The 15,240-nt window shown below is 34.5% G+C and overlaps 3 protein-coding genes and 1 long non-coding RNA gene across 7 annotated transcripts; 2 read left to right on the top strand and 2 right to left on the bottom strand.

Moving 5' to 3' along the window:
• Nucleotides 1-969: 969 nt before the first annotated feature.
• Nucleotides 970-5,481, top strand: LOC107011625 (E3 ubiquitin-protein ligase RGLG2-like). Of its 4 annotated transcripts, none has more exons than XM_027914640.1 (12): nucleotides 970-1,191; nucleotides 1,744-2,081; nucleotides 2,958-3,042; nucleotides 3,130-3,270; nucleotides 3,372-3,485; nucleotides 3,572-3,669; nucleotides 3,859-3,938; nucleotides 4,021-4,150; nucleotides 4,244-4,371; nucleotides 4,488-4,752; nucleotides 4,878-4,934; nucleotides 5,027-5,481. In XM_027914640.1, the coding sequence occupies exons 2-12, from the start codon at nucleotides 1,758-1,760 to the stop codon at nucleotides 5,105-5,107; spliced, it is 1,503 nt and encodes a 500-aa protein (XP_027770441.1). In that variant the 5' UTR covers nucleotides 970-1,191; nucleotides 1,744-1,757; the 3' UTR covers nucleotides 5,108-5,481. The 4 variants fall into 4 exon arrangements, with proteins under 4 accessions (XP_027770441.1, XP_027770440.1, XP_015066695.1 ...); XM_027914639.1 differs by having other exon boundaries at nucleotides 971-1,191; nucleotides 1,663-2,081; XM_015211209.2 differs by having other exon boundaries at nucleotides 972-1,191; nucleotides 1,663-2,081; nucleotides 4,045-4,150.
• A 1,158-nt stretch (nucleotides 5,482-6,639) lies between these two features.
• Nucleotides 6,640-7,713, top strand: LOC107009395. The gene has a single exon (XM_015208726.2). The coding sequence runs from the start codon at nucleotides 7,146-7,148 to the stop codon at nucleotides 7,626-7,628; it is 483 nt and encodes a 160-aa protein (XP_015064212.1). The 5' UTR covers nucleotides 6,640-7,145; the 3' UTR covers nucleotides 7,629-7,713.
• A 1,116-nt stretch (nucleotides 7,714-8,829) lies between these two features.
• LOC114076032 lies at nucleotides 8,830-9,319 on the bottom strand. The gene is made up of 2 exons (XR_003576298.1): nucleotides 9,160-9,319; nucleotides 8,830-9,055 (listed from the first exon to the last, which is right to left on the bottom strand). It is a non-coding gene; the product is annotated as an uncharacterized LOC114076032 (long non-coding RNA).
• Nucleotides 9,320-9,791: 472 nt separating this feature from the next.
• LOC107012001 (ras-related protein RABB1b) lies at nucleotides 9,792-14,597 on the bottom strand. Its single transcript, XM_015211704.1, has 6 exons — nucleotides 14,343-14,597; nucleotides 14,098-14,237; nucleotides 12,126-12,208; nucleotides 10,622-10,826; nucleotides 10,451-10,519; nucleotides 9,792-10,104 (listed from the first exon to the last, which is right to left on the bottom strand). Exons 1-6 carry the CDS (start codon nucleotides 14,386-14,388, stop codon nucleotides 10,012-10,014), a joined length of 636 nt encoding a protein of 211 aa, XP_015067190.1. The 5' UTR covers nucleotides 14,389-14,597; the 3' UTR covers nucleotides 9,792-10,011.
• Between the last annotated feature and the right edge of the window lie 643 nt (nucleotides 14,598-15,240).

Here is a 15,240-nt window from a genome sequence, read left to right as displayed (position 1 = left end):
GAGACTTAGTTCTATAAGACCTATGCCCTAAGCGCCTGATTATACGCCTTAAGCACGCACAACGCTTAACGTTTGGGACTCGCCTAACAGATCTTGCACAATTATGTATTAAAATCATTAGTTAATATTATATTGACCTTCATAATTGTTGGATAAATGAACGAAGCTTAATAAGTTTTTAATCTATAGAGAAAAGAAGATTGAGAGTAACTAAATAACAAGTTGTAGTATCGCATCATTACTATTTCATAACATTGTGAAGGTGATTATTTATTAAGTAACATTTCTTCTAAAAGTACGTAGCGATTTTTTTTTTCATTATATATGATTGGTCTTCATGGTTGTATCATATGTCTCAAAATTATCACATTTTATTTAGCTATTTGAAAGTAATTTTATTTATATTCATGATGGGGTGATGTTTTTATTACACTAGTAAGTTTTATTGATTATTCTCTTTTATGAGGGTAAAATGTATAGTATGATCGAAATAATTTTTTAGAAATAATGATTTTATTATTATTTGAAAGTTAAGATGTTAGATTATTTATACTTATATAATCATGTTAAAAGTTTTATTTTGTATGAATTTCTTTAATCATATTTTGTAATTATTTCAAACTATTGATGTATTTTTATAATTTTGTGTTATTATATTATTATACTATATTATAAATTAAAAATTTAAAGATTTATACGACTTACGTCCCACGTCTCAAACCTTATGTCTCACCCTATACTAAGTAAAATACCCATTTTTTAAAATATTGATACTAAATAAAATTAATAAACAAGGAATTATATGAGTAATTCTATATGAAAAATAGGATGAGACGGCACAAGAAAAACAAAAGTAAAGCATGGGAACTAAAATAAGCGGTGGTAGAGGCATTGGACCCTATCTAATTGATAATATGATGGTATTTAAAGAAAGTAAAGTGACCCAACTTTTTAATCATTTTTTCCACTGATAAAAAATATTCACCCGTGACCTAACGACGAAACTTCCATGTGCCTACACAAAACTTTAACTCACATACTGTTTTAATTATATAGAAAAAAAAAAGTGTATTCCCTTTCTGATACTGCAGTTTTTTTCAAACAGATTCGATTCGATCCACCATTAGAATCCAATAATAACAAGTTTTTAAACCCCACAACTCCAATTGCTGCACATCCTCTGTTTTTAAGGTATGTGGTTTGTCCCTCTCTATTTACCCTTTTGACTGTTCAATTTTTGCGGTCTTTCGATTGAATAATGTGAAACCCGTTGCTTAAATTGACTATCATTTTCTGGGTTTTTTTAGAAAACTTCCCATGGAAGTTAGTGGTTGATTTTACGTCTTGGGTTTGTATTATTTTAGTTTTTACGTGTCTTCTCTCTTGTTTCTTAATGTTATCCTGCTGGCGTAATTGCCTAGCTTGTAAAAGGATAATGTAGAAGAGCCAAAGTCTATATTGAGTCGGTTTTGAATGATTACAAGTCTCAATTTGATAGCCGCCTTTCTCTTCTTAACCTGCCCCTGCCGCGTGAAGTAATATTCAAGATTCACAACCTATCCAGAAACTTCAGTTGTTTGTAAATATAAAAAACCATTCTTGATAACAGATTCAGATTATTGGTGTATCAATTGGGTTTTCTTTTTTGATTGATTTTGACAGGCCTTTTTGATTGATTGCATTGTGGAACAAAACAAAAAACTTGTCCTTTTTTTTGGCTTAAGGGAGTTGGGAATTTTGTAGATAAGTTGACTTTGATGGGTGGCAAGAGTTCAAGAGAGGATAGTTGGAGGCAAGCTTCGTCGACTCGATCTTCTTCTTGGAATCAATACGATTATCCTCAAACTGCTTATCCTCAAGATAGTTACAGTTACTCACAGCAGACGGCTGTTCCTTCTTATGCACCACCACCACCATCCCAACAGAATTATCCCCCACAGCCCCAACACAATTATTCTTCACAACCCCAACAGAATTATGCTTCTCATGAACATGAATCTCGGCCTCATGCTCATGCTCCACGACCAAGGCTTGATCGGAGATACTCGAGGATTGCAGACAATTATAATTCCCTGGATGAGGTATGGATTAGAGATAAGTATGAAGCAATTTGGATGTTTTCAGCAGTTCTCTATTATTTTTTTGCCAGCCTTTTAGACTTTACTGTTAGCATTGTGATTCACTCCATCATAATTCAGAATTTGGTACTTCTAGCGCATGTTGTTTTCATTTCTTCAGTTATCATATTATGTTTTCTTTAGCTACTGCTTTCATTACCATATTCCCCTTTTAAAACTGCTTTGAGATGTGCTACTTCAGTTGAGGGTCTCAAGGAAATAGCGCGTGGTAGAGTAACGTTTGCTTACACTCTCTACCTATCTAGACCCACTTGTGGGATTACACGGAATATATTATTGTTGTAGTACTACTTCTAATGCCTACATATTATGTTGTATGCAGTTGCAATTCACCCATTAATGTTATTAAGGTATGTCTGACAACTGAATTAGGAAAAGCTATTTAGGAGTAGGGTTACAAATATGGGATGCATGAAGTTTTTATCATCTTAATTTTCTACGTGTGTGCAAGCACTAAAACATCATAGACACTATTTTCAAGGGATGCTGGAAATAAGACTGCATATGGAAATAGAAGGGGGTAAGGGGGTGAATGATGATGGACCAGATAACTGCAGGAAGATGCTTCCTCTGAAAAGCTTTACTTTTTTAATCTGTCCTACTTCCATAGAGGTGTAATTTTGATTATTGTTGATCTTAATATCAGATGCTTTACTTAACAGATCAAGAGAAGTGGACGCTATAAGAACCATAGAATTTTTAAATTGTAATGACCCCCTTTTAAGGACATTGGCTCATGATTTTTCACCTTTTATATATGATAATTTTTTATAATGAAAACACTATGTATGACAAAGATGCAATTTTATTTTTAATCAGGTGACTGAAGCCCTTGCACGAGCTGGTTTGGAGTCTTCGAATCTTATTGTGGGTATTGATTTCACCAAGAGTAATGAATGGACAGGTTAAGTTTTGTTCTTCTGTTTCGTGCCTCTTTGATTAGTTGCATGCTATGTTTTTCAATAGTCTAAAGTGGGCATATGCTTTTTAGGTAAGAGGTCTTTTGGCAATCGGAGTCTACATCACATTGGGCAGAATTTGAACCCATATGAGCAAGCCATTTCCATAATTGGAAAAACCTTAGCGGCATTTGATGAGGATAACTTGATTCCTTGTTTTGGATTCGGAGATGGTAACTCTATGAGCCTTCTCTTTTTAATCCAAATAGAACTTTTCTTCGGATATGCTCAGTACGAGATTAATGTTTTGTTCATGTGGATAATTTTTTGACAGCATCAACTCATGATCAAGATGTATTCAGTTTCTTTCCCGATGAAAGATTTTGTAATGGTTTTGAGGAAGTTCTGTCTCGTTACAGAGAAATTGTCCCCCAGCTGAAGCTTGCAGGTTTAAATTCTACTACAACCAATTCTACTGCTTTAGACTCAGTAATTGGTCCAGTTTACTTAGATTCCTTCTCATTTTTGTTACAGGACCAACATCATTCGCCCCGGTCATTGAAATGGCCATGACAATAGTTGAGCAGAGTGGAGGCCAGTACCATGTTCTATTAATCATTGCAGATGGGCAGGTAATATGTTTTTATCAATCTACATCTCTGTCCGAATTCAAGACAAGAACAATAACGAATAGCACACTGGCACAGATCAACTTTAACTTTAGTTGCATAGTGCATGAGTTAGTTGGATTTTCTTTTTGGTTGTCATATTCGAGTGTGTTACAACTGTATATTATAACTGGCATTTCTGTATCTGTTCAGGTAACTAGAAGTGTTGATACTGGCCGTGGACAATTAAGTCCGCAGGAGCAGAAAACGGTGGATGCAATCGTACAAGCAAGGTACTTGCCACTGGCATTCGTATTTGTAAAATCTTTTAGTTCTGTTACATGCTGCTTTTTCATACTTATGCTCAAATTCCAGAGTGCATTGTCTTATTTCGTGCAGCAAGTTTCCCTTGTCAATTATACTGGTTGGGGTTGGCGATGGACCGTGGGATATGATGAAGGAATTTGATGATAATATTCCTGCTAGGGACTTCGATAATTTCCAGGTTGGTGGTGGTGGTCTAGATTGTGGTGTCTCTTATTGCTTGTCTAGGAACATTTTCCTTTTATGTGGTTTAATTGCTAATTTATTTTGCTAGTTCGTCAATTTCACGGAGATAATGGCCAAAAATGTGCCTCAATCTCGAAAGGAGACGGAGTTTGCGCTTTCAGCATTGATGGAAATCCCTTCACAATACAAAGCGACGATGGAACTTAACTTACTGGGGTCAGATTCCACTCTGCCTATTTATGCATGTATTCTTTGTTTTCATTCTGCTATACGTCTCTCCTGACCTCCCCTGTCAAGTTATAGGTGATGACATTCTAATTTCTTAATTGCAGTGGACAAAGTGGAAAATCTGTCAATAGGGTAGCTCTTCCTCCTCCTATGTATGGGGCAAGTTCTGTCGGTGGTTCAAAGACCTCACGTGCACCAAGTTTTCAGCAGCCTGCAAGCTCGTATTATGGTTATGGAAGCCCTGCAGATGCAGCACCACATTTTCAGCCGACTTCAAGTTCTTACTACGACAGTGCTCGCCCAGTTGACAATGCTCCATCTGCTCCGAGTTCTCCCTACACTGCTCCCAGTTCTACCTATGACAATCAGGTAAACCATAAACTCACATTTGCTTTATAATGCTGCATTTTTCAATTTCTTTTAATCTTCTGTTGCTGGTTTTACAAATAAACTGTGCGTGTTCTCTGGAATGAATGTTTTCCATCATTGTGCAGGTTTGCCCCATTTGTCTTACTAACCCAAAAGACATGGCCTTTGGCTGTGGGCATCAGGTACCTTTTTTCCCCCCTCCCATTAAGCAGGCCTGATGTTTTGAGGAAATTAAACCTTGTTGTGACTTAACACTGTCGTGTTGCTGATGCAGACATGTTGTGAGTGTGGGAGAGCGCTTGAGAATTGCCCAATATGTCGAAGTTCAATTCAAACCAGAATAAAGCTCTATTGAGCTACTTGTTTTGCCCTGATTCCTTTTGCTATTCCAACCTGCAATGCTTTTTGATCAGTTTGGATGTGAAACCATGGTGATGAAGCTGATTTTTTTATTTGTTGGATATGGCTTTGGCCTTGTGCTAATGCAAATTTCCTTCTGTACATGGCTTGGTTCTTGTTTGTGTTTTGCTTTTGCCAAATTACTTTACTTCCAACTATAGAAGCATAAGATCCCTAGATTCAAATTGTCTGTAAATCAACTGTTTATTGTGCAGTGTCCTTAAGAGAGTTGTGCTGCTACTAGACCTAATACATTGTCATTTGTCAATATGTATCGACTATTTCCCACCAGAGAATGTGCAAACAAAGAAGAATGTGATTCAGGAACAAGAATATATAATAAGAGCGAGCGAGAAGGTGATATCTTTCCACCTGTTTAAGTTTTGGTGGATACGATTATTTGGTATATGTTGCTTATGAGTGGTAAGCATATATTCAGTGGAATTATCCGCATATAAGGGAGGGTCTAGTGATCGATGAAGTGAGGAGAATAGCGAGTTTTGAGGTTTACACCTCAGCGGAAACAAAAGTAGTATGTATTGATTTTTTTCTCATTTTGTTCTAGTTTAAGTGGATATATCATTAGCAAGCAAGTTGGTCAGACACTATATGATATATATAGAAAGATATAAGAAAGAGAAATGAAATTGGAAATAAGTCTAATATTAACCAAATGATTTGGATGTTGTTCAAGTAGAATTTCTTTTGTTGTCGAAATAGATAGAATATTACAAGGCTTCTTATTTAATTTTGACGCATTTTATTCACTTAAATTATCAGTTTTCAAATTACTCTGTGAATATGACTATTTGATAGCTTTACCCTTCCGTACCATCTCAATTATTTACATCCCCACATGCCTAAACAAAGTGTAGGCACTCTCCTTGCTACAACAACGTCTAGAGGCTAAAAGCTGCTATTATAAAATAAAATAATGAAATTCACAATTTGGAACAGAAGCAATTAAATACAGTTGAATGATTAGAATAATCTATGAAGTCGACTCTTTTGCTTTTTATTACAAATGTGGCCCTATATGTGTGTGCATCACGATTCACTACAACATATTTGATTGTATAAGTAAAATTTGAAAGGTAAAATATATACAGATTCTTTGTGTGTGCACTGCACAATAAATATTTAATTTGCACTAAATGGTAGTGGGTAACAAGAAAAATGGAGCATGGTCCATATAAAAAATACTTATATTATATTCACAAGTACTACAAACTAACAACTGTATATCATCTGTTTTTTCTGGTATAGATTTTAAGAAAGAAAATTTCCCTTTCAACAATTCTTCCATTACTTAAATCTCTTCCCACAACTTCTTTTCAAAATTTAAATTAGATTAGATTTTCTTGATTCTTTTCGTAGGTTTGTGATTTGCGTCACATTTTATGATTGATATTAAAAGAATTACTACTCACCGTTTCTGAAGGATGATGCAATCAAACCCAACCATAATGTGACTTAAAAAGACGAATAATCATACATTTATAGTTGTAAAACAAACAAAAGAATGTTAGCCCCACAAGTGCTAACTCAAAAAAGATACTATAAATTAAACAATATATTGCGTTCAAATTTTGATTGTGCCTCTCTAATGACGTGAACAGTTATCTTCCAGTGCCACTTACTTATCCACAAGCTCCGTTTTAGGTGGTGTTTCAATTGCATTTAATGCACGCAACAAACTGCATGCCTACAACCCCACAATGTAGTTGTGCGTTAATGACATACATACACCATATATTTACTCAATCACCAATGACATTGACAGCGTAAATAATTTTCTTTTACTATCGTTAACATTTTTCTCCATATAATTGCTCACAAGCGCATAGTGAAAGGAAAATCGCTTGAGTTTTTTCCATTTACAGAGCTTTGCGTCAAGCAAGACTCGAAACAATCTCTCTTGGAAGAAGCTCAATTTGAGATTTCTAGTTAAGTATGTGAGTATATTTTAACTTGTTATTAAAGAGAATGAGTTGATGGATACACTTTCTTCTAACCTTTTCAGTACTCTGTTTGTTTCAGCTCATCAATCGGAAATGCCATACACCGCTGTCCATCGAATTCCGTACCAGAAACTCAAAGAAGATAGCAGCTACTTGGAAGATGAAGATATTGATTTAATAAACCTGAGAGAAAAGGTAATTGGGCAACTTAGGAGAAAGCCCTCTTCGTTCAGAAAAGTGCATCTGAGGAAGCGATTGAGGATTAAGGTACCCAGCTTGAAGAAATTCTTAAGGAGAAAATCTAGAATAATCGTGGCCGCACTGGATAAAATTTTGAAGAGGTTGAAGGAAAGCCAGTCACATTTTGGGGATCTTTTTGCTGGAAATTACATGTTTATGCACGTCTCTCCCACTCCATTGAAAATTTGTGCCCAAAATCCCAAATCTCCCCATTTGAGAGCTGATTACCTGCTTAATAGATTCTCATCAGTAGGTTCCGCTAGGTATTATGATTAGTTTTAGCATCCATTAATTTCATTGTGTTCTATAAGTATCTTTGAATATTTGAAGTTTATGATAAAAGCTTCGCATTTGCCTGATCTCTACTACAATAACAAACAAACCCAGTGTAATTTAAAGAATCTGATACGTGGAGTCTGAGAAGATAGTATGTATGCTGAAATCTTTTTAACTCTTAGGACCTGTTTGGTAGGCGGTATTAGGTAGAATAATCCATGGATTAAAATTTAATCCAGCTAATACATTGTTTAGTTACTTAATTTAATTTAATCCATGGATTGCTTATCCATCATAGGTGGTATTATCTTATCCCTTGAAAATGGAGGGATAACTAATCCAAGGTTTGTTAAACCTTGGATAAGATCCCTAAATGACTAAACTAACCCTTTATTCTTTTTTTAAAAAAAATTTCTTTTGTAACTTAATTTCCTTTTTATTTATATTAGAGTGGTTATAAATGTTCTTTTTTAATCCTCCAAATTTATTTGGTGTAATTTAATGATTTTACTAATATTTTTTTCTCCATTTTTTCTTGATTTTTTTTTATATTCAAGATAATTTGTCAATTACCCACTTGAACTATTGTTTTAAAAATAAAAATAAGCTTTAGGTATTAACAATTTAAGTAGTCTTAAATCTATGTTAAGTTTAAGATATATACTTAACCCATAAAAAATTAGAAATACATTGTGCCATCACTGATCTTCTTAGTGGTACATCATACCTTAAAATTAATAACAATTTTATATATATGTATTTAATTTAACTAATTAAATAGAATAAATAATTTTAAAAAAAAATTATCCGGTCCGGTAGTTATCTACCTTGACTTAGTTACATGAAATAAACACTCATAATAACACAAGGGTATAATAGGAAAGAATTTTTTTGTAGAATTATAAATTAAACATAAAATTAAGTGGAAAGTAGTGAACCAAACACTTGACAAAAAATAATCCCTGCATTACTAATCCCTGCACTATCAATGTTTGTACCAAACGACCCCTTAAGGTATTGTTTTCGATCTCTACTACACAAAAATATAAATTTTCACCCTCTGTTACAATTTGAAGTCATTTACATTCTCATTGTTAGGTAATGGTTTTGTATTTGTTATTGATTTTAATGGAACTTCATCATAAATTGGGTGAACTCCACGTGTCAAAATACTTGATTTCAAATTAATTAGGATAAATCGAAAGCAGATACTAAACGATTATGACATGCCAAATGTTAATGGTGATTACAAGTTTTTGGATTTGATGATTACAGACCACAGATAGGTAGGTGTTGGGGGTTGGCAAAAGTAATTACGTGCAGTACTGTGTACAGACAAGGATTTAAGATTTGCAAACTGCTGTGACATCAATAAAACTCTGATGACTTGAATATCAGACTGCCTAACTTGCTCCTTTTCGGAAAATCTATAAATATGAGAATAACTCAAAAGAAGAAATATTCAGTTTGAAAGATACAAGAATAACTTATAAGAGACGTACTCAATTTGAAAGATAGTGATCTTTCATACCTCAAAACGTACTAACTTCATTATTCTTTGATCATTTTCATTTGTTGTCATCGAACTTAGCAAATAGGCATATAGGTCAACTTCAATATGAAGTGATAATCTGAATGTGTCAAACCACAAAAAAAATGAGTGGAAAACATAGTTTTGAATAAGCAGCAAACTAAAGCCAGAATAAACAAATAATTATAATAACAAAATAAATCACAGTCTACATGTATGCATCATGCATTTAATACTCTCTCGCGAAAAAAAAAAAAGTCATTTTCAAAATATAAATTTATAGATATTTTTATGTTTATCTTTTTCTTCCTCTGAGCACCTATAGTGATTTTTTATGATGCAAATTTGAATTAGTTAAGTCAATAAATTTTATGATATCAGAGGATCAGAATTAAACAATAAAAAGGAATTGTTGGCCACGAGTTGTCGAGACTACCAGACGGAATTATTTCTACCATCCTTATGAAATAACCATATTATAAGCTCTGCCTCCCTCTCAGATACGAGTAATAAATAGCAAGATCATTACACTCTGCATTTAATCTTCTGGTGTTTGGTAACATTAATCTTTAACTCTACAAATGATAAATTTGTAGAAGAGAAGTTGTCAATAAGTTAATAGCAATGTGAAATGGAGATAAGAGGCTCTTATCAAAACAACAATCCATGTACTATATTAACATTGAATGCAACTCAAACACCACATGTACTGGAATTAACAGCTCCTTAAGAACCTATTTTACTCTGAATAATATGAGTAAATTGAGTCAACTGAATTTGAGCTGTACAAGTCTAGTGAGGGACCAAAGCAAGTAAGTTCATGAGTATCATTACAATTTGGAACCCTATACACTAGCTGCAGCATCCACCTCTTTGAGCAACTGTTCCATCCCTTGGACCAGCTGGACCTTGCGTACGCCCATAACCAACCTTGATTCCAGATGACTACAACAGTAGCAAGTGAGGTATGTCAGAAAATTTATCAATGATAACGTTCATTCCAAGGGGATAAAAAAAGTATAACTTTGTACAGATCCGAAACAACTCCTTGGTTGGGACACCCCAATTTCAGGCCCACTAAAACTTACCCCTCCATTTATAGGAAGTTAACAACCAACTAAACAACGATTTCACCCATCTAAGTTGCCCATATCCAGAGCTTGCAAACAAAAGATCTTATCCTATTTTAGTTACTCATACAGATTCTAAAACGAGATGCTCATGCAAGCAGTACAATTAGCAATGATGAAAATGCCTCGTCATACATTTACGCGGAAAACTAACTGTTTACCTCGTTGGAGACATCAAAAACACCTTCTTGGATCTTTTGAAGTATCTTGGCAGCAGTCTGTATAAAGGCCTGTGATAACATTGCATTAGTTTAAGAAATTAGCTTCAATGGAATTTGATAAAAGTGACATTGTAGATAAGAGATGCCATGGGCACTGGCTAATATGTATACCTCCTCAACACTTTGAGCAGTTCTAGCAGACGCCTCAAGAAACAAAAGCCCATTTTCTTTTGCAAATTGTTCTCCCTCCTCTTTACTGACAGCTCTTCGATGAGACAGATCACTCTTATTTCCTACCAGCATTATAGTCATATTTGGATTTGCATGCTGCCTAGCATCTTCAAGCCAGCTGGCTAGGTGATTAAATGTCTCTCTCCTAGACAACAGAACAATTACTAGCTTTAACAAAGTGATGAAAAATCATGCAAGAAATGAAAATCAGAATTAAATACTAGAACCATCGGAGACAATCATTCCGCAAGATGTGTAAATGTGATCATATAAGTACTGATACAACTGAGCTAGTGCTCTGCTAGAATCATCACACGGACTTAACTAATCTGATGGAAAATATCCCTGTCAAGTTACCAGTTTCCATTTATTCAACTTGTCGGTATAATTTTACTCCAAGAATCCAATATTCAGTATGTGAAATCCCGAACATACTTCTCTTATTACAATTACAATCTGCTAGAATATGTACATGATACACCAATAATGCACACACTTCATTAGTTCATACAATTAATATGCTACCTACTTATAATTTCCATGTCCAGCCAAAAATTTTAAAGTTACTTGTGTCACTTACGGTGAACTACAGCAATTGGAATGATTAGTAAAGTTCATCAAATCAATGTTGCAACAACAAAAGTATTGTCCATTTAGTCCACAAGATGGTGTGTTTGGTAGGGAGGGGATGTTTTCCATAGAAAATACGTGAGGTTCTATACTTATTATCTTCCATTTGGTATATATGCAAAAAAAATATTATCCAAAAGCATTTGGTATATTATCTAGGAAAATACTAAAGGAGGTTGGGGTAGAGGGGCAGGGGATGAGGGACTATGGGGGTGGGGCCTGTTGGAGGGTGGGAGGATGCAATAAGTGTGGTATGCCACTTCCATCATGGAAGTCATTTTCCTCATTTTTGAAGAATTTGTTTCCTAGAGAAAATTTTCCAAAACTTCGACCAACCAAACATGGAAAATTGAAACAAAAAAAACATTTTCGCTGCGTTTGCAATGGAGGGTTGGTCAATGTTTTTAGATAACACGTCTCTAGGAAAAAAAGTTCCCTAAATAGAAAATATTTTCCTCCATACCAAACACATCCCAAGTTAAAGTTTTAAATATCTTATTTCTGCATATTAATGACTTGAAGGGAAGTGGAATGTCTACAGGAATCCTCAATTAGTGTTTCATACGATCAGAGATATGCTTGACATCTCAAGAATTTTTGTCTCTACCGTAAAGCAGGGCTTCTGTGCAAGAGGATTTGTCAATTGAAAAGGCAAAAGCCCCCCAAAAGAAAATATAAAAAGGGAAAAAGTAAAATCTTCTCCTACAACAAGATTCTCCGCTGACAATAATCAGATTTTTCAAAGAAGCAAATGCAAGTTTACGTGTGAGCTATCATAGGTTTATGTGTACAACAAACAGCACTGGGATTATACCTGGTGATGTCATAAACCAGAAGTGCGCCAGCTGCTCCTCTGTAATATGACCTGGTGATGGATCTGAAAGATTCCTGCCCAGCCTAGAGAAAGAAAGGTCCATGGAGGGATGGAGAGTTATATATCACTGTAATTGAAATGCTGATAGAATAAGAAATTAATTTGAATAAAAAAGATACTGAGTGATCCACAATTATTAAGTACATGTATATCCCCTCATTGCATAGCTTTTGTCCCTTCTTCCACAATCCAAGGGTTGGAAAATGCAATATTTGACCAAGAGTTAATGTAATATGACAGCAGTTTAAAGCGAAACACCTCATAATACATACATGTAGTTTCTTAGATTTAATGTAATATGACAGCAGTTTAAAGCAAAACACCTCATAACACATGCATGTAGTTTCTTCAAATCCAAATTAAGTGAAGATTAGCTTATATACAATTTAAGTCCAAATGTTGATCAACTTGACCATCAACAACCCGGTGTCATCTCACAAGTAGGGTGGAGTGTATGTAGACCTAACCCTTATCATAATTCACAACCTTTGTGGGGGTAGAGAGGTTGTTCCCCGTAGACCCTTGGGTCATCAACTTGACCATCAAAAAGTGAAAAAGGATAGAAGTTCAAGCATCAAATAGGTTGTCTTTTAACATAGAGATAGCCGTCAGTTTAACATCAGTTTATGTTAAGTTGATTGTTTGAAGAACGAACAACCAAGGGTTAGACAGGAAATGTGTAGCATCATACTTAAATTTGATCACGCACACATAGTTGACATGGTAAAAACGCCCACACCCCTACCCCCAACTCTCCCCTACTCCAAAAAATAAATTCCAACCCGCGAGTACCAATGCCACTTTGTACCCTTGGTGACTCAAACCCCAACCCAATATTCGCAGATGGAGAGTCCCCCCTCCTTGGTCTGACTGTGCAACTTATTTAAGATCATGAGTAAGTTGTATGGCTTCTAACTGTATATCACCTATACAGAATGCATGAAACACTATGGCCACGTCCTTATCAAAAAAATGCTATGGACATGTGAAATAAAAACTAGGTCACAAACAAACAACCATCTCGGAACATGTCTTTCTACTCGTAATGAAAAGCGACCAAACAGCCTGAGAACTTTACCTAGCACTTCCCCCTAAAACTATGCAGGACTAGGCCATAGGTACTCAAGTTTGGATTGAATCAAGGAAATGTAATTAACTCTACATAAGATGATCCAACAACTATTCATTGATGAACACAAATTAAACGTAGGAAATTAAAAACTTAAACTCCAATTTTTCTTAAAAATAATACTCAATTGCAAATTTACCATTCAACCTTAAAATGTTTGTACCAGCATCATGTCCCAGTTGAGTGCAGAGACCGGCACTCGTGCAATCCTGCATCACCTAGCACCTACCGTTCCATTTCTTCAGATATGTATGATAGTTCAAATTTTTTATCCTTAAAACTTTGGCATTAAAGTGTCAATGATGGTGCAGTTTTCACTAAGTTTGACCGGGAGCAAAGACAGAGAGAGTTGATGTCAAAGTTCTACTCATAGAGACCAAGAGACATGGTCAGCAAGTTTGCTAATCCTATTGTTAGAGGACTCAAAAAGACTGTACCTAGTTCACTTTACACAGCTATAGGATTTTCCTAAAAGCATTGACGTTTAATATATACTTAGTTTTCCCTTTGTCTATTTACTTTGAGGCAAAAAATAGGAAAACTGATAGCAATCCGATCTGTGGAGATCACAGAGGAGAACAAGAGCCGAAGAACAGTAACCAGAGCAGCAGCAAGTTAAATAGAGACTTCTGATGAGTGTGTACTTTTCTCAAATGTTACCGTACTTAATGACGTATGATTTCTAATTATAGATACGAGTACGGCGACCAAGTATTCAATGCGAGATCAAACAGTCAAAATTTAAAGCTAACTGGTGAGAGAACAAGCGGAAAAATCTATTACAGTGTCCCAAATTTGAAGTTTAATAGGCTTGCCGTCAATGGTGACCATACGAGCCCCAAACTCGACTCCAATGGTGAGATCATGCACTGGCTGAAACCTCTTGTCTGTGAATTGCAGCAGCAGACACGATTTTCCGACTCCTGTTAAAATAAAGTAATCCGTACGGTCAATTAGGGTTTCAAAATAGACAAAAAGCAGAGTAAACTACACAAAAAAGAAAATGAAGAGATGAAAGAGAGTTTAACCTGTATCTCCGATGATTATGTACTTGAAGAGATAGTCATAAGACATTTTCCGATGAAGAGAAGCGCCGGAGCAGATTTATGCAGTCGGAGAAGTTAAGACAGTTGGAAAAGAGTCAAAGATGAGCAACGTAAGTATGAAGAAAGCAAAGACTACAGAGAGGGGGAAACGGATAACACTAAAATAAAGTAATGTAATGTAATGTAAGAGGTGACGTCCAAATTTTGTATAGAGATTTTATAAGGAGACGTATATAAGCAAAGCATCTTTCCGGAACATCCCCGTTCCCTTTTCCTCGCATAAAATTGACACTTGATATTTACATTAAATAAGTAAATATACCTATTTATATGAAATTTAATGATTAATTATATTATTTTCATTTTAAAAATAATAATCATATTTCATTTTTATTTCTTTTCAAAAAAAAATTTTTTGTCATCAATTTAACTTTAATTTTCAGTTTAAGACCATAAGATTAAAAGGCATATTAGTATATTTAACATAATTTTAATTTAGAATCACAAAATTTGAAAGACTTCTTTCTTTTTTGAAACGAAGGGAGTAATTGATTTACTCTTTGTATAACATTTTTGTAAGATCAAATGTTTGAATATTTAAATATAGTCTATTCAACATTTTATTCATACTTTTATTACGTTTAGTAAATTCTTTTGTATTTATTTCTAATGTTAAAGTAAGTAGATCTGTGTAAAAGTATTTTGCAGAAAAAGTTTAAATGTACTATGATTTATGACTTTATAATTATCATCTATTTTATTGCGGTTAGAAATTTTTCAAATTAAAGATAAATTTAAAATAATATCAGTCATAAGGGTGAATGACTAAAGTATAAAGTATGATAAAAATTAAAATATTTCGTACATGAGAAACTTATTT

This window comes from Solanum pennellii, chromosome 2 (assembly GCF_001406875.1).
Source record: "Solanum pennellii chromosome 2, SPENNV200".
Classification (NCBI taxonomy): domain Eukaryota; kingdom Viridiplantae; phylum Streptophyta; class Magnoliopsida; order Solanales; family Solanaceae; genus Solanum; species Solanum pennellii.
The sequence above is the reverse complement of the archived record's forward strand: the minus strand, read 5'-3'. Positions and strand labels throughout refer to the sequence as shown.

Excerpts from the sequence above, each read along its gene's own strand:
- LOC107009395 (XM_015208726.2), top strand. The coding sequence starts at position 7,146 with ATGGATACACTTTCTTCTAACCTTTTCAGTACTCTGTTTGTTTCAGCT.
- LOC107011625 (XM_027914640.1), top strand. The coding sequence starts at position 1,758 with ATGGGTGGCAAGAGTTCAAGAGAGGATAGTTGGAGGCAAGCTTCGTCG. Across the intron at positions 4,151-4,243 it reads GGGACTTCGATAATTTCCAG|TTCGTCAATTTCACGGAGAT; the intron begins GTTGGTGGTGGT and ends TTATTTTGCTAG. Across the intron at positions 4,372-4,487 it reads ATGGAACTTAACTTACTGGG|TGGACAAAGTGGAAAATCTG; the intron begins GTCAGATTCCAC and ends TCTTAATTGCAG.
- LOC107012001 (XM_015211704.1), bottom strand. The coding sequence starts at position 14,388 with ATGTCTTATGACTATCTCTTCAAGTACATAATCATCGGAGATACAG. Across the intron at positions 10,827-12,125 it reads CTGGTTTATGACATCACCAG|GAGAGAGACATTTAATCACC; the intron begins GTATAATCCCAG and ends TCTGTTGTCTAG. Across the intron at positions 10,520-10,621 it reads CTGCTCAAAGTGTTGAGGAG|GCCTTTATACAGACTGCTGC; the intron begins GTATACATATTA and ends ATGTTATCACAG.